Source organism: Oryctolagus cuniculus, chromosome 1, assembly GCF_051225735.1.
Source record: "Oryctolagus cuniculus isolate XC-2025 breed Fujian yellow rabbit chromosome 1, ASM5122573v1, whole genome shotgun sequence".
Classification (NCBI taxonomy): domain Eukaryota; kingdom Metazoa; phylum Chordata; class Mammalia; order Lagomorpha; family Leporidae; genus Oryctolagus; species Oryctolagus cuniculus.
Window position 1 is genome coordinate 6941962 of NC_142867.1, and position 17025 is coordinate 6958986.

The 17025-nt window shown below is 70.4% G+C and overlaps 1 protein-coding gene across 1 annotated transcript; it reads right to left on the reverse strand.

Annotated features, from left to right (window-relative positions):
* Window positions 1-792: 792 nt before the first annotated feature.
* PLCB3 (phospholipase C beta 3) lies at window positions 793-15866 on the reverse strand. Its single transcript, XM_051833100.3, has 31 exons — window positions 15625-15866; window positions 13125-13202; window positions 12785-12853; window positions 12569-12709; window positions 12335-12414; window positions 12207-12260; window positions 12060-12135; window positions 11874-11974; window positions 11238-11404; window positions 9751-9897; window positions 9280-9520; window positions 9063-9147; window positions 8796-8982; window positions 8063-8256; window positions 6988-7084; window positions 6827-6911; window positions 6574-6698; window positions 6238-6392; window positions 5981-6142; window positions 5385-5484; window positions 5196-5300; window positions 4997-5088; window positions 4115-4262; window positions 3991-4026; window positions 3727-3913; window positions 2426-2558; window positions 2257-2333; window positions 2078-2167; window positions 1928-1985; window positions 1441-1527; window positions 793-1334 (listed from the first exon to the last, which is right to left on the reverse strand). The coding sequence occupies exons 1-31, from the start codon at window positions 15721-15723 to the stop codon at window positions 1110-1112; spliced, it is 3681 nt and encodes a 1226-aa protein (XP_051689060.3). The 5' UTR covers window positions 15724-15866; the 3' UTR covers window positions 793-1109.
* Between the last annotated feature and the right edge of the window lie 1159 nt (window positions 15867-17025).

Sequence of the window (17025 nt, forward strand, 5' to 3'; positions counted from 1 at the left end):
CGCTCAGGGACCCGGCAGGAGCCCCGGCCCCGCGGGCCGCGAGTGGACCCCCATACGGTGCCTCCGACGGGGAGACGGGGTCGGCCGTGGGGGCGCGGAGCCGGCGGCGGGCGCGCAGGAGGAGGGCCGGGAGTGACCCTGGGCCCCGCCGCCCTGCTCCTCTGGCCTCCCCACCCCATCTGCCCGAGGCTGCAAAAAAAAAAAAACAAAAACAAACAAAAAAAAAAACAAAAACTAAAAAAAGCAAAGCAAGCACTCGATTGGCGGAGAGCGGGCCCGCTAGGAGGCGGCTTCCTCGGGAGGAAGCGGGAGGAAGCGGGAGCGGAGAGCCGGCCTCGGGTGCCAGCCTGCCCTGCCCGCACCGGCGGCCTCCGGGCTGGCCAGCACGCCGGACTTCCGCCCTGGGCCTCAGTGCGCTCATCTGTGAAACAGGCACAGCTCTCCCTCCTGCCGGGTCCGCACGCCCGCCTTGGCCGGTTCTGAGCTGGCCCGGCCCGGCCCGCACCGCCAGCCCCCGCGCGGCCGAGCTGCCCAGCGGAAGGAGCTGGGTGCCTGGGTCACGCCAGGCCACAGGAAGGGGGGGCGGGGAAGGTTTCCTGAGCTGAGGCCGGGGCCTGGGGGAGGGAGGCGGGGACGGGGGAGGCCAGCGAGCCCCTGCCCGGGAGGAGCCCCTGTCCGGGAGGAGCCCCTGCCCGGGAGGAGCGTCCCGGGGCTGACCTGCACCCCGCCAGCACCCACAGCCCCCAGAAAGCGCAGAGGCAGAGCTGGGGCCCCAAGCACGCTGCACAAGGGTCCCTGAAATGCACGTTTATTCGCGAAGAGTCCCCAGGGACTAAAGAAAGCCCGGGAGCCCCCCAGCGCCCACCTGCGGGACCAGGCCCCTCCCAGGGTGAGGCTGGGGGAGGAGTCCAGTGGAGCCCCTGAGCAGGAAGGAAGGGAGTTAGTGTGGGATGCTTGCCCAGGGCTTAAAAAAATAAAATTTCTAAAGATAAAAAGGTTTTTTGTTTTTGTGTGTTTTTTTGTTTTTTAAAAAAAGGACGCATTAGTGTGGTGGCCTCCCGCCCGCGCCCGGCGCCCACCCCGGCCCCGCGCCACCTCGCTCGGCCAGTTCACAGCTGCGTGTTCTCCTCCTGGCTCTCGGGGTCGGCGCCCGGCGCGTGCCCGCCCGAGCCCGGCGCGTGCCCGCCTGAGCCCGGCGCGTGCCCGTTGCTGGCGCAGGCCACCAGGGGCCCGTCCCCCAGCCCCTCCAGCGTCCCGCCCAGCAGGCTGCAGCGGATCTCCTGGGGCAGCCGGGCCCGCCGCTCCTGGCACTCCCGGGCCAACTGGGCCAGCAGCTGTGGGAAGAGGAGGCCGTGGGAGGAGGCCGGGCCCGCGCCCGCCGCGCCGCCCGCGCCCGCGCCCGCGCCCGCGCCCGCGCCCGCGCCCGCGCCCCGGCCTCACCTCCGGCTCCTCCTCCGCCAGCTGCTTCAAGACCTGCTGCTGCCCCGCCACCAGGCGCTCGAGCCGCTGCTTCTGGGCCTCTTCCAGCTGTGGGGGCGGGGGGGGTCAGCGCGCAGGGGCAGGCCCGGGTCCGGCCGGCGCTGACCCCGGCTCCTGCACACCTGGGAGCCCCGCGTGGCTGCCCCTAGCCCCCGCGTGGGACCCAGACTTGAGTCCCAGCATCTGGGGAGTGAACCAGCAGGTGAAAGACCTCTCTCTCTCTCTCCCTCTCTCATCTGCCTCTGCCTTTCAAACAAACAACTTAAAAAGCGATCAGCGGGCAAGGACTGCAACATGACGGCCCCGGGGACGCGGGAGCTGCTGCGGAGGTGGCTTTGGCCATGACGCTGGCACCAGGGGGCTGCCGGGTCCAGGGCGGAAGGTTCTAGAAGCCCCTCAAGGGCCGCACAGCTCCAGGCCAGGTCCCCGGGAGATGGGGCTCACTCACCCTCCGGATGGAGTTGACCGACTCGGTGATGTGCCTCCGGTTGATCTCGGTGAGCTCCCTGTGCCAGGCAGACGGGGGAGGGGGCTCAGCGCCGGCCCCGCCCCGCCCCACGCCCCGCCCCACGCCCCGCCCCACACCCCGCCCCCTTACACCTCCTTCTTGTGCTTCTCCCTGGTCCTGGCCTCCGAGATGCTGTTGTGGCGCTTCCGGTCCAGGATCTTCTGCAGCTCCTTCTTCTCCCTGGCGGAGCACGCGTGGGGCGAGGGGTCGGCGGGGGCGGCGGCTCTGCCTCCTCCTCCCGGGCACCAGCCCCCCACGGCCTCCAGCACCTGTCATTCACTTCCTTCAGCCGCTTGAGCTGCGCCGAGTGCGCGTCCAGCACGATCTCCCGGAGCCGCTGCTGCACCTGCGGACACGGGCAGCCCCGGTGACCCCGCGGCCACGGCGCGGCCCCCCGGGAGGCGGCCCTGCCTGGGCGGCGCCCCAGGCCCGGCTCACCTGTCTCAGGTGCTCCAGCCTCCGCTCGGCTTCCGCGTCGGCCTGAGCCTCCCGCAGCTCCAACAGGCTCTGCACCTGCTGGTTCTGGAACTCCTGCCGGCGCCTCCCGTCCTCCACCACGGCAGCCGCGCCCCTGCGGGGGAAGCAGCCTGCGTGAGGGTCCACGGCAGGGAAGGGGGGGGTAGGGGAGGGCAGGGGCAGGCAGGGAAGGAGGCTGGGAGGGTGGGGGAGGGCAGGGAAAGGGGCTGGGGGGCAGGTGAGGGGAGGGAAGGGAAGGGGGCTGGGAGGGTGGGGGCGGGCAGGGGTGGGCGGGGAAGGGGGGCTGGGGAGGGCAGGGACAGGCAGGGAAGGAGGCTGGGAGGGCGGGCGTGGGCAGGGAAGGGGCTGGGAAGGCAGGGGTGGGCAGGGAAGGGGACTAGGAGGGCAGGGGTGGGCAGGGACGGGTACTAGGAGGGCAGGGGCTGGCAGGGAAGGGGACTAGGAGGGCAGGGGTGGGCAGGGAAGGGGACTAGGAGGGCAGGGGTGGGCGGGGAAGGGGACTAGGAGGGCAGGGGCTGGTGGGGAAGGGGGCTGGGGGGCAGGGGTGGGCAGGGAAGGGGACTAGGAGGGCAGGGGAGGGCAGGGACAGGCAGGGAAGGAGGCTGGGAGAGCAGGGGTGGGTGGGGATGGGGACTAGGAGGGCAGGGGCAGGCAGGGAAGGGAAGGGGGCTGGGAGGGTGGGGACAGGCAGGGGTGGGCGGGGAAGGGGACTAGGAGAGCAGGGGAGGGCAGGGGCAGGAAGGGAAGGAGGCTGGGAGAGCAGGGGTGGGCGGGGAAGGGGGCTGGGAAGGCAGGGGTGGGCGGGGAAGGGAAGGGGGCTGGGAGGGTGGGGGCAGGCAGGGGTGGGTGGGGAAGGGGACTAGGAGGGCAGGGGTGGGCGGGGAAGGGGGCAGGGGAGGGCAGAGGTGGGCGGGGACGGGAACTAGGAGGACAGAGGCGGGCAGGGAAGGGAAGGGGGCAGGGGTGGGCGGGGACGGGGACTAGGAGGGCAGGGGCGGGCAGGGAAGCGGGCTGGGGGGCATCTCGCAGATGGAGGGGCGGCCGGGCCAGGCAGGCCAGGAGGCCTGTTCGCTGGAACCAGGAGCGGCCACGCTGGGGGACAGGGTGGGCCCTGGTGGGCGAGGCCTGGAGCCCGAGGGACGACCCCTCCCCCCGGGGTCCCAGGGGGAGCCCTGGGGGCCACTTTGGCGCTGCCCGGTGCGGAGACCCAGGTGCGCACGCCCCCTGCTGTCCACGCCCGGCGCGCAGCCCACAGCACTCACGGGCCGCCGGGCCGGGGCTGGCCGCTGCCCTCGGCCTGGGCCAGGCTGCCGAGCAGGCGGCGGGTGAGCGCGGCCGCCTTGCGCTGCTGCTTCTTGGCCAGCTCCCGCAGCTCCCGCTCCTGCCGGCCCCGCAGCTTCGACAACGCCTTGTGGCTCCGCAGCTCTTCCAGGGGCGTGGGGGTCACTTCTGCAAGCCAGAGCCAGGCGGCAGGTGGGCGGGGCCTGCCTCCAGGAGCCCCGCCTCCAGGAAGGCCCCGCCCCTACCTGAGAGGATGCTGGCGATGAGGTCATCCCGCTGGCCTGGGGAGCAGGAGTGGGCGTGGAACAGGTGGCACGGCACCCCCACCCCGCAGCACCCCCCGCGGGGGGCGGGACCAAGGCCCCTTACCTGGGCTGCTGAGGGACGTGTTGGTGGGGGAGGTGGCAGGGCCCGCCGGCCGCCGGGGGGACGTGTCCAGGGGGCTGGGGGTAGGGTTTGGGGCCGGCTGGGCCCCGGGCTGCTGGGGCTGGGCCTCCGGGCTCGGGTCCGGGCCAGCCTAAGGGGACAGAGCAGGACGCTGCCTCCAGCACCGCGGCGCCCATCCCAGGGCTCCCGCACCCAGCTCAGCACCTGGCTGCAACCGGGGGCGCTGAGAACTAAGAAGCAGAGAAGCCTCTCGGGCCCCCTCCCCAGGCGGGGCGTGCTGCAGGCACAGGTGCACCAGACCCACGTGGGAGCTGGGGGCTCCCAGGCCCTTCCAGCCAAAGCCGCTCCATCCCTGAGCCCCTCCCCTCCCTGTCTGTCCACTGGCTGACCGTGATGGCCCGCCATCCCGCGCCAGCCACTTAGCTCCTGATTTAATCAGCGGAGGAAGTGACCACAGAGTGGACGCGGCCGCTCAGCCCCTAATGGCAGCCGCCTGGCCTCCCGCCGCAGGCCCCAGGGGGACTGGGCCTGGATGTGCGGGTGAACCCGGCGCCCCTGGGTCTACACTGGGGATGGCAGAGCCAGGCTGGGGGCGGGGAGGCACAGAGCGCTCAGGCCGGGCCTGGCACGCATGTTCGGCCTTGGGTGAGACAAGAAGCCAGGGAGGGCGGCAGGCTCTCTGGGCAGGGGGAGGGGGCCTGCAGCAGGACTGCGGGAAGACACCGGGCCGAGCCTGGGCGCCTGGGCCCGCAGCTCCACACCGGTGTGGGCGCTGGAGAGCAGGGAGGCTGGGGGTCTTTCTCTGCCTTCCCCACGCCCACGCCCACGCCCACGGAAGCCACGGCCCCTGGCCGCAGGGCTCACCTCGCTCTCGCCAATGAGGGCGGCCAGCTGCTTGGCCCGCTGGTCCATCAGGCTAACGTGCTTGATGGGGTTGATGAGTGCTTCTGCGTAGTCTGGGGCAGGCGCAAGAGGGGGCTCAGACAGGCGCCCTGGCCCGCGGCCTCCCAGGCCCAGCAGGTGCAGGCCTTGCCCCGCCCCCTCCCCGGCTAAGCCCGCTCACCCTGGTGGTCGTCGGGGATGTAGTCGGAGGCCTCCGTGTAGATGAGCAGGGCCGGCAGGCACAGCGGCTGGTTGGCCTCGTTCCGCAAGCAGACGTAGTGGTACCCTGGGGGGGCCGAGGCACTGACGTCAGGCCCCGCCCACCCCCAACTCCACCCCGCCTGCTGCCCAGGGCCCACGGGGGCCTCACCTGAGCGGATGGCAGACACGGGCAGGATCCGGTGCCCCACGAATTTGCCGCCCTCCTCAAAGGCCGCAATGCGAAGCGAAGCCAGTGTGGGCAGCACCACCTGCGGGCCGAGACGGGCGCTGAGCCACGGGGCCAACCCACAGCTGCGTGGCCACCACGCCACAGCCACCGGCACCTAACGCTCTGATGAGCTGTCGATCGGTCACCTGTGCCATTGAGCGGATGGCTGCCCACGCCTCTGTGGCCCTGGTCCAGGGGACGGCCACGGGCCATCAGGACCCCGAGCCAAGGACAGGCAGAGCCAGGGCGTGGCCCGCACAGAAGCTGCAGAGTGAGCTGGGGGTCAACAACTGAGGCTGGTCCCTCGCTCGGATTGGCAGCCGAGGCCCCGGGAGGCAGGAGTCAGCTGCCCGGGCTCAGAGCTCACCCTGGGGAAGCCGGGCCCCGGGAGGCCGGGCTCAGAGCTCACCCTGGGGAAGCCGAGGCCCCGGGAGGCCGGGCTCAGAGCTCACCCTGGGGAAGCCGGGGCCCGGAAGGCCGGGCTCAGAGCTCACCCTGGGGAAGCCGGGCCCTGGGAGGCCGGGCTCAGAGCTCACCTTGGGGAAGTCGAAGGGCTCCTCGTCCCACACGGGGTTGAACGAGTTGCCCTGCGAGGTCCGCGTGCGGTACTTGCGGCGCGTGTCCACGGGGAGACCGAACATGTCCACCTCCACGTAGATGCCCACCTTCCTGTCGGACAGGAACTGTCCCGAGATCACCTGGGGGCAGGTCCGGGACAGTGAGGTGGCTGCCGAGAGCCCCGCCTCCTCTCCCACCCCCCGGGACACCCCGGCCGAGCCCTCCCGGGCCACACCTTGACCCGCAAGGCGTTCGCCACGATGCCGTCCACGATGACCTCGGTGAAGGGATCGAAGGACTTGTCCGGCCGCCGCATGAACTCAGGCTTGAGCAGGTACCCGCTGCGCCCGTTGTATTCAAACACGCCCGCATTCAGCTGCATCGGCACGTCTGGGGGCCACGGCGCGGGACAGGGTCAGGGTGGGGTCAAAGGGCATCAGGGTCCGGGGGTCAGCCGGGGTCTGCGTGCGTCTGGGTCTGGTTCCAGGTTTCTGGGATTAGACGGGGCCAGAGGTCGCTCAGGTGGGGCTCGCGGAATCGGGGGTCAAGGTCGAGGGGGGCCAGGGCTCACCCAGGGTCTGGAAGTTGAGCGCGACCAGCTGGCAGCCCACGTTCCAGAAGAGCTGGGGCATGTAGTTGGAGGAGTCCACGCGCGTGCCCTTGGGGTAGATGCGGCTGAGCTGCTGCTTGTTGTATCTGAGGTTGGCAGTCAGGGGCCACGCCTGCCTGGAGCCCGCACCCCTGGGCCTGCCGACCCCCGGAGGCTCCCCAGCCCTGCCCAGGCCCCGCCCCGCCCCGCCCCGCCGCAGCCCTGGGCAGGATACTCCACAAACTCCATGGGGCTCTTGGTGAGCTGCTCCATGGCCTTGGTCTCCACAAAGGACGACATCTCGAAGCACTTGTTCCTCTCTGCGGGGGGAGGTGGGGCCGCGTCAGGCCTGGCGGGGCGCGGGCCTCCTACCCCACCCCCCACCCCCGCACTCACTCCGCGCTGCCTCGAAGGACTTGAACTTGACAGGCTCAATGTAGTTGACCAGCGTCGACATCTCCTCCGTCGCGTTGACCTCGCTGCTGGCCGTGCCCTGCGACCCCGACCCCGTGTCAGCGGTGCCGGGAGCTCCCGCACCTGCCCTCCCAGAGAGGTGCTGACCCCTTCCCCGGGCCCTCGCTGCCCGCCCCCTCCCCGCCGCCCAGGGCTTCGGGCACTCACGCGCTCCCAGCCATTCCTGCCCATCACCACCCTGCTGCTCCCCCCCAACTCTGGGCCAGTGAAGGCGACTCTGGGCAGCCCCGCCATCCATCCCCTCTGGGCCCCCAAAGTCAGAGCTCACGACAGCCAGTGGACAGACACGAGACGGACGGAGCTCACGACAGCCAGTGGACAGACACGAGACGGACAGAGCTCACGACAGCCAGTGGACAGACACGAGACGGGCGGAGCTCACGACAGCGAGTGGACAGACACGAGACGGGCGGAGCTCACGACAGCCAGTGGACAGACACGAGACGGGCGGAGCTCACGACAGCCAGTGGACAGACACGAGACGGGCGGAGCTCACGACAGCCAGTGGACAGACACGAGACGGGCGGAGCTCACGACAGCCAGTGGACAGACACGAGACGGGCGGAGCTCACGACAGCGAGTGGACAGACACGAGACGGGCGGAGCTCACGACAGCCAGTGGACAGACACGAGACGGGCGGAGCTCACGACAGCGAGTGGACAGACACGAGACGGACGGAGCTCACGACAGCCAGTGGACAGACACGAGACGGACGGAGCTCACGACAGCCAGTGGACAGACACGAGACGGACGGAGCTCACGGCTTGCCCACGCCTCTGCCCTCCCCGTGACACCAGACCCTGCCGCAGCACCTGCAGCTCCTGGCGCTCAGCCCCGCCCCCAGCCACACGGAAAGCCTGATTGACACTCGTTTCCACGCCTGTTTACCTGAGCCTCCTCCCTCCCCTACTCCCTCCCCCAACACACACGCCCTCCAGGAGGGCCTGACCATAGCGCTCTCAGCCCCTCCCCCGCCACCCTGCCTGGACACCGGACCTCGTCCGTGGTCGGCTTTTTGGGGTCTGCCTGTTCCTCGTCTTCCTCCTCCTCCTCCTCCTCCTCACGGTCAGCATAAGGGCCCCGGCTCGGGCCCTCCTCACCCAGGGACTTCCGAGGCTCCAGGCTGGGCTGCTCCAGTCCTGCCTCCTCCCCATTGCTCAGGCCAGGGCAGCTGTCAGAGCTGGGGGACCCTGCAGAGGACAAGGGCCACACGCAGATGCCCGAGGTGTGCCCAGTGCACATGGTGGGGACATCGGGGTGGGGGTGGGGACTCTGCACAGGGCAGTGTAGCTGGGGACAGGAGAGGCCATGGGTATCAACCCATGGTAGTTCAGGGTCATGGGTCAAAGGTGAAGGTCTGAGTCACATACAGCAGGGGAGGGGTGAGAAGTCAGGAGCTGGGTACAACAGCCTTAACGGCCGGGTGCAGGATGGCCTGGGAGGTCGGCGGCCTGGGCTCCATCAGAGGCACACCCAGCCAAGCAAGGGGTCAAGGGGTCAGAGAGGGACCCCCCACCCGCACAGAGGAGGGCAAAGGTCAGCTGAGATGAGACCCAGCGAAGTGCATGACAGTCGGGGAGGTCCCAGCACAGGGGTCGGGGTCACACCCAAAGCGTGGGGCTGTGCTTCGCTGAGGTCAGAGGTCAGAATTCAGAGCCCCAGCTGGGTTGGGCGATGGCCCCCCGGGAGTGGGCGGCTGAGGGGCGTAGCGAGGCGGGGCCGGGCCTACCGAGCTGGGGCGAGGAGGGCTCGGTGGCGGCCGAGCCCTCGCTCAGGGCCGAGTTCCTCTGCTCCAGTGGCCGCTTGCGCACCGAGCTGTCGGGGCCGCGAGGGCTGGGCCGGTGCCGCTTCTTGTTCTTTACCAAGATGCGGCCCATCAGGTCCTGGGGGCTGGGCAGGGGCACGCCGGGGGCCAGCTGGGGGGCACAGAAGGGTCAGGGCCCGCCGGGGCGCCGCCCACCTGCCCGCCGCGCCGCCTCGGCCCCAGGCCCCGTACCGGGTACTTGTCCAGCGGGTCGATGAGCAGGGCGTCCCCAAAGATGGAGCGGCAGTACTCGGCCATCTTGGCCTGCTGCTTCGCCCTGCAAGGCCGAGGTCAGAGGTCAGAGGTCCCTGGGGGCAGCTGCACACAGGACAGGTGAGCGGCCCCGGGTCGGTGGGGGAAGAGCCGGGGGGGGGGCCGGCTCGGGCCCCGCCTCAGGGCCCCCACTCACGAGTCCACGTGGTTCTCAAAGGACAGGATGACGGGGTAGGGCGAGGTCTTGAAGGCGGTCTCGGCGATGGCCTCCAGCACGTCGCGCAGCGGCACCTCGGTGGTCATGGTGAAGCCGTGGGTGATGAAGGGCTCCTCCTCGGGCGGCCGCCCCTTCCACACGTCCAGCTCCACACAGCGGCAGCCCCACAGCAGGGCCTGTCGGTACATCTCCACCGAGGACGTCCCGGCCAGCTGCCCCGCTGGGGGCCAGGGGGTGTCACCACGGCCGCCCGCCCGCCCGCCACGCCCCCTGCTCCCACCACCATGCGGACCCCGCCACTCCTTAACCCCACGAGGCCCCAGCCCCACCCTCCCTGCCTGCAGGCAGCCCCCCACCCCCCCGCACCCCCGCACTGGCTGCTGAACAGGCAGCTGTGCCGAAGGCCCTGCGTGCGCCCAGCAGGGGGCGAGGGCGAGGGCGTGGGCTCACCCGTGAGGTAGGTGTTGTGCGAGGAGTTGATGAAGTAGGAGCTCAGGGGCTGGGTCATGTCCACACTCAGGTCCAGGGCTTCCAGGGGCAAGATCCCGTTCTCCTCCCCGCCCAGGTAGCGGCTGAAGCCCTCCATGGACATCTGATCTGGAGCCGGGGTCAGAGGGTCAGCTGGGGCCCTCCCGCTGCTAGGAGCACCTGCACCCCCACTCACCTCACTCCCGGGAGCACCTCCCCCCCCACTCACCTCACTCCCGGGAGCACCGCCCCCCACTCACCTCACTCCCGGGAGCACCTCCCCCCACTCACCTCACTCCCGGGAGCACCCCCCCACTCACCTCACTCCCGGGAGCACCTGCACCCCCACTCACCTCACTCCCGGGAGCACCTCCCCCCACTCACCTCACTCCCGGGAGCACCTCCCCCCCCACTCACCTCACTCCCGGGAGCACCTCCCCCCACTCACCTCACTCCCGGGAGCACCTCCCCCCACTCACCTCACTCCCGGGAGCACCCCCCCACTCACCTCACTCCCGGGAGCACCTGCACCCCCACTCACCTCACTCCCGGGAGCACCTCCCCCCACTCACCTCACTCCCGGGAGCACCTCCCCCCCACTCACCTCACTCCCGGGAGCACCTGCACCCCCACTCACCTCACTCCCGGGAGCACCTGCACCCCCACTCACCTCACTCCCGGGAGCACCTCCCCCCACTCACCTCACTCCCGGGAGCACCTGCACCCCACTCACCTCACTCCCGGGAGCACCTGCACCCCCACTCACCTCACTCCCGGGAGCGCCTGCACCCCCACTCACCTCACTCCCAGGAGCACCCCCCCCACTCACCTCACTCCCGGGAGCACCTGCCCCCCCACTCACCTCACTCCCGGGAGCACCCCCCCCACTCACCTCACTCCCGGGAGCACCTCCCCCCCCACTCACCTCACTCCTGGGAGCACCTCCCCCCCCCCACCTCACTCCCGGGAGCACCTGCACCCCACTCACCTCACTCCCGGGAGCACCTGCACCCCCCACTCACCTCACTCCCGGGAGCACCTCCCCCCCACTCACCTCACTCCCGGGAGCACCTCCCCCCACTCACCTCACTCCTGGGAGCACCTACACTGCCCCCCCCACCTCACTCCCGGGAGCACCTGCCCCCCCACTCACCTCACTCCCGGGAGCACCTGCACCCCCACTCACCTCACTCCCGGGAGCACCTCCCCCCCCACTCACCTCACTCCCGGGAGCACCTGCACCCCCCACTCACCTCACTCCCGGGAGCACCTCCCCCCCCACTCACCTCACTCCCGGGAGCACCTCCCCCCCACTCACCTCACTCCTGGGAGCACCTGCACCCCCCACTCACCTTCTCCCAGGGCACCTGTGCCCCCCTCACCTCGTTCCCAGGGCACCTGCACCCCCCCCACCTCACTCCCGGGAGCACCCCCCCCACCTTCTCCCAGGGCACCTGTGCCCCCCTCACCTCGCTCCAGAAACTGCTGGTTGGGCTCGTACTTCTCGATGAGCAGGCGGGCCTGGGAGGGCCGCAGGGGCGGGTACAGCACTTCGTTGAGCCGCGGGTCCCGCTGCTTCTGGTTGATGAAGTCCATGAGCTGCTCCAGCGTCAGGTACGGCTTGCCCTTGGCGCCGCTGGGGGAGGAGGGGACGGGGGGTGCCGGGTCAGGCTGCAGCCTCGCCAGCCCCGGCCCTGGGAGACAGAGGGCTGCAGCTGCCCCCAGCGTCCGCTGGCTGGGACACGGGGCCTCGGGTGCCCCAGCAGCTCTCCTGACCGCTGGGTGCCGTCGGGGCGCCAGACGAGTTGGCACTCAGCCACCGTCCCAGGCCTCGGGTCGCCTCCAGTCCTCCCGCACTGCGTGCTGGACCTCAGGCAGGTGCGACGCAGCGGAGCCCTGGGCCCTCGTCCAGAGTGGACTGACTGAGGACAACACCAGCGGAGGCCAGCCCAAAGCTGTCCGGAACAGGAGCCGCGGCCACGCCCCCGCCCGGCCCCTGCTGCTCTGGCACGGGCAGCGCCCTCCCGCGCCCGGGGCTGAAGGCGCACTCAGCAGAGGCCGGCCGGGGGCGCCGGGAGCCGGGGGCAGGGCCCAGCCCCACTCACATCTCCAGCAGAATCTTGTCGATGTCCGGCCGCAGGCACAGCTTGTTCAGGAACCGTTCGAAGATCTCCAAGGAAAACTCATCAGGCCGGATGGACTCACTCTGGGGGCCGAGGGGTGTGTGGTGAGACCCCAGGGACGACAGCCAGCCCTGGGCTGGGGCGGGGGGCACCCTGCACCCCACACACCCGGTTGAAATTGAGGCCACAGGACTCCAGCGCGGTCTCCACCCGCTTCTTGTCTGCGGAGAACATCTTCAGGATGCTGTAGGGGGGGTCAGGGTCAGTGCCGCCGGGGTGGGGCAGGAGAGGCTGTGGGGGGGAGTGGGTGCTCACTTCTTGACTGGGATCCGTCCATCCTGGTTCACCTGCAGCTTCAGCTTCGTGTACCTGGGGGGGGGCGGTGGGAAGGTCACACCCGGGGATGCCCACCTAGACCCCTCCCCCCAGCGGCCCAGGCTCACGCTTTGCGCAGGAAGGTGTTCCGGGAGGCGTTCTGAGCCAGGATGTTCATGGCCAGCTTGAACAGCTCCTCGGACCACACCTGGGGGCAGCACGCACCGGGCAGGGTGGGGTGGGGGGCCGTGGTGAGTGGGGGCCGGGGGCCAGCCCAGCCACGGCCCGCACCCAGCAAGTCAGAGAGCAGCGACTCAGCCAGGGGGGCAGAGACCCTGGGGGCGCCCCCAGCCCCAGCTCACCTTGGCAGTGTCTTCCTGCACGGCCATGAAGTTCAAGAACGTGGTGTTCACCGGGTCCGGCCCGGCCACCACCGTCATCAGCTTCTCCTCCAGCCGGGCATCGGGGCCCCCGAAGCCCAGCACCTCCCGGATCTTGGGGTCCTGAGTGGAGGAGGGCCGCGGGTGAGCAGGCGCCCCCAGCCCGGTTCTCGTGCTCCGTCCCGGGCCCTCACTCACCTTGGGCAGGCGGGCGTAACGGCCTATCCGCGTGTCCCTGATGGAACTGATGTCCAGTGTGTCCACTTCCTGGGGAACCAGAGGCCACGGTGCGTCTGCGAGGCTGCAGGCAGGAGCTAGGAGCCCCCCAGGCTCCACACCCAGCAGGGAGTGGCCACCTCCTGGCTGTGGCCCCAGCCTCAGCCCCCACCCTTAGCACTTCCTGTCTGGGGAGCCGTGGGAGAGGTCAGAGCCAGCCGCTGGGCCCCACCCCCAGCAGTGGGGGTAGAGGTTCAGGCAGGGCGCAGGTCTGGGGCAGGGGCCCTGGGCCTAAGTGAGCCGCGCCAGCGCCAGCCCTCACCATGTTGGGTCCCGTCCAGTACAAGAAGAAGCCATTGGGGTCCACGCGCAGGGTCACCAGGTTCCGACTGGAGGCCTCCTGGGGACAGCACAGGACAGCCAGGGTCAGGGAGTGAGGGCTGCTGACCCCTCCAGCCGCCACGCCACGGTGTCCAGTAGTGGCCGAGACAGCGCCTGCTGCAGCCACAGCCCCCCCCCCCCCAGGCTGCCCAAGGCCCTCAGGACAAAACCAAGATCCTGGGTGCGGCCTGTGTTCTGGCCCCAGCACCACCCTAAGGTATGGCCACCTGGGTCACTCACTGCCCTATCTCCCTTCCTCTTTTTTTTTTTTTTTTTTTTTTGACAGGCAGAGTGGATAGTGAGAGAGAGAGACAGAGAGAAAGGTCTTCCTTTGCCGTTGGTTCACCCTCCAATGGCCGCTGCGGCCGGCGCACCGCGCTGATCCAATGGCAGGAGCCAGGTACTTATCCTGGTCTCCCATGGGGTGCAGGGCCCAAGCACTTGGGCCATCCTCCACTGCACTCCCGGGCCACAGCAGAGAGCTGGCCTGGAAGAGGGGCAACCGGGACAGAATCCGGCGCCCCAACCGGGACTAGAACCCGGTGTGCCGGCACCGCTAGGTGGAGGATTAGCCTAGTGAGCTGCGACGCCGGCCTCTCCCTCTTAATCCCGGAAATCCAGCCCACCTCCCTAGCCCCCGCCCTGGGCTCCGCGGACCCCAAAGGCCCCGGGGCCCTGTGACGGTTGGAGCCCCCACTCCAGCAGCCCACCGTGGAATATTGACGGGACAGAGGCTGCAAAGCCTGACCCCGCCAGCTGCCGAGTCCCGTGGGACCCTGTGCTGCCCAGGCTCCCCGAGGCTCCACCTTCCAGAAGCGCGAGTCCCCGGGGGACGCTCGCCCCGCCTCGGAACCAGGCAGGGAGCTCCGGCTCGGGTCGTCCCAGGGGCAGAAGGGTCTCGGCCCCACTTTCTGGGGGCCCAGTCCCCGGCACACTCCACGGTCACCACGTGACTCCGAGAGCTGGGAGCTGGGAGACCTCTCCCGCCTCAGCTCCCGCGCACCCCAGGGGCCACCCCCAGCGGGCCGCTGTCTGGTGGGCGATGCCGGCATCACCACGGCCGCCCTCCGCCCTCGCAGCTCCGTGCCAGTGCGTCCCCACTGTACAGGCCGCGAGACCAGGCCGCCCGTCTTGCTGCAGGCCCAAGGCAGGGACCCAGAGGCAGAGGAGCAGGACCCTGCGTTCCCCACCTCAGTCTCCTCATCCGCAGAACGGGACAGCGCCAGCCCCGCCCAACCTTGCTTACAGAGACCGGGGATCAGGGGTGGGGGTGGATCTGGGGACAGAAGGCACAGGAGGCCCCTGGAACTTTTGGGGTACATGGGCCTCCCCAGCTCAGGGTGCTGACACCCAGCGCCAGTCCTGCTGGGATCCCCAAGGCTGCCCTACAGCTGAAGCCCCCAGTACTGGGGGGGGGGGTTCTGTGGGCACCCCCAGGCCCCTCCCCAGCCCTTTCCCGAGGGTCTTGCCTTCCAAGGCAGCCCAGGCCCCAGCCCGGCAGCCCCAAGCCCTTGGCAGCACCCCTACCCCACCCCCAGGGTCCTCTCCGGGCCTCCACTTCCTTATTTGGGTTTATCAGACTGGAAGGCAAAGGAGAAACTTCTCCCTTCTGGCCCGCCTTAGGGGAGGGGTCTCCCCGGGCCCCCCACGGGGCGCCGGGGCACCCGGGCCGGCACACCTGCCGCCCGGGCCACGCCCCCAGCCCCTCCCCCCAGCTCCCACGCCTACCCGCCCCACCCAGCCGGAAAGGAGCCGAGTCTTCCAGGCCTATGGCCTGACTGGGAAGGAGCAGCGAGGAGCCGGCCGGCGGGGTGGAGGCCCTGGGGGCCAGAGAGGGGCGGCGAGACCGTGGGTGGGGCTCAGGCCGCGGGCGGCAGCGCAGGTGGGAGCTTGGGCGTCCGGGGAGCGGCGGAGGCAGACAAGGGGAGAGGGCTCGTTGGGGTTCAAAGTCCCGAGGCTAAGGAGGGGGAGCAAAGTTCCCGGGGTGGGTGAACTTGGGGGGTGACGCGGGGCGCCGGGCCCGGGCACCAGCCCAGGAGGGTGGGGAAGGTTTGAATGGGCCAGCGGGGGCCCAGCGGCGCCCACCAGAGACGAGGATGCCCCCAGCCAGAGTGGAGGTCGGGGTCCTCCAGCCAGGGAGCCCCGTGCCGGGCAGGGGTGTGGGGGCCATGCCGAGGCGGGGAACCAGAATTAATGTGACAGGAGTGAGACCAGCGCGTGGGGGGGCTGCATTTATTGGGGTTCAAAGTCTCGGCGCGAGGAGCGGAGGCCAAATTATCCGGAGCTGAGAGACGGGGTGTCTTGGGGGGCAAAGTCTCACCACGGGGACAACTCGGGGCTTGGTTCCTGGAGCGCAGCCAGGCTGGGCCGGGGGGCGCCCGGCCAAGCTCGAGTGGAGGAGTCCCCGGATCTGGGCGGAGCAGGGGGGCCGCCGCTCTTACCTCGTCCCATTTGATGAACTTACTCCCGCGCCGCAGGGTCTCCACCACGGTGGGCGGCTCCAGCTGCAGCGCGTGGACGCCGGGCCTGGCGCCCGCCATGGCCGGGCCAGGGGCGGGCCGGGGACGCACGGAGCCCCGACGGGGACCGACGGCGCCGCTGCTCCGCCCGCGCGCTCCCGCGCGGCCCGCTCCAGCCCCGCGGCGTCAGCGTCCGCCCGCCCGCCCGCCAGTCTGTCCGGGACCGACCAGAGACTCGGCGGGGCCCGGGCGGGGCGGGGCGGGGGCGGGGCCCGGGCGGCACCGCCCCCTCCCTCGGCGTCGGGCCCGCCCCCTCCCGCGCCGGCTCCCCCTGGCGGCCGGGGCGGTGACTGCAGCCGGAGTGGGCATTGAGGCGGAGGGCCGCGGGGAGCAGTGCGGGGCTTCGCTGGGGTGGCTCAGCAGGGAGTGATTCCTTAGGCTGTCGGGGCGCAGCTGGAGGGATGGGAGAGGGGCCGCTGAGGTTTCTGAGATACCAAGCAAGGGTCTAGTGGGGGGCGGCCCTTGGGCCAGGGGAGGCAGAGCCCCGCCCCTGCTGCTCTTAGCTGAGTGCAGAGAAAGCCCACCCCCTCTCGGTGCCCTCACTTCGCCTCACCCCCTCTGGCAGCAGCGCTGCGCCCCTCCCTGGGAGCACTTAGCAGGCTAATGGGCCTCCCGCGGGCAGGCGGCCCTCCCCCACCCCCATCCCTAGGAGCCAGGCACCTGCCTCCTCTGAGGACCTGGGCATCCTGGCCTCCAGAGTGAACCCTGGCACAGCCCCTTGCTTGCGCCGTAGACCCCTAGACCGGCGTGGCACTGCTGGCCTCTGTCAGAACCGCAAAGGGCTGTTCACCCAGAGGGGTGCGAGCCTCGGGGGTGTGCCCAGAGGAGGGAGTTGGGGAGGGGGCGCTCTGCAGTGCCTGGCCCTGGGTAGGTGCCCTGAAATCTGTGTCCCAGGCATGGGAGGAGGGGCAGGGCTGCAGCCCCTCCCGCAGGGCTCAGCCGGGGGGGCACCTGCCTGGGGGCCCCTGTGGGAGCCCCCCCAATACAGAGGCTGTGGCAGCAGCAGGTTTAAAGTAGAACTCATCCAGAGGGGCCAGCCAAGTCACCTAGAAACCCAGAAAGAGAAGGAGCCGCTCTGGGGGAGGAGGGGTCAGCTGAGGAGGACAGGCCTGCAGGCCCCTTTGCCCCAGGCTCTCGGACCCCCAAGAGGAGCCCCGCCGGGCACTGGCCTCCCTCCAAATCCCCACTGTGTTGGCCGCCAACCCAGTGAACCTCCCAGGCTCTGGCTTTGGCTCTGTAGGCTGCAATTCTCGTCTCTACCTGGGACCCAGAGAGGGCAAGAGGCTTGCCCAAGGTCACACAGCTTCCTGGGGGGTGTCCAGC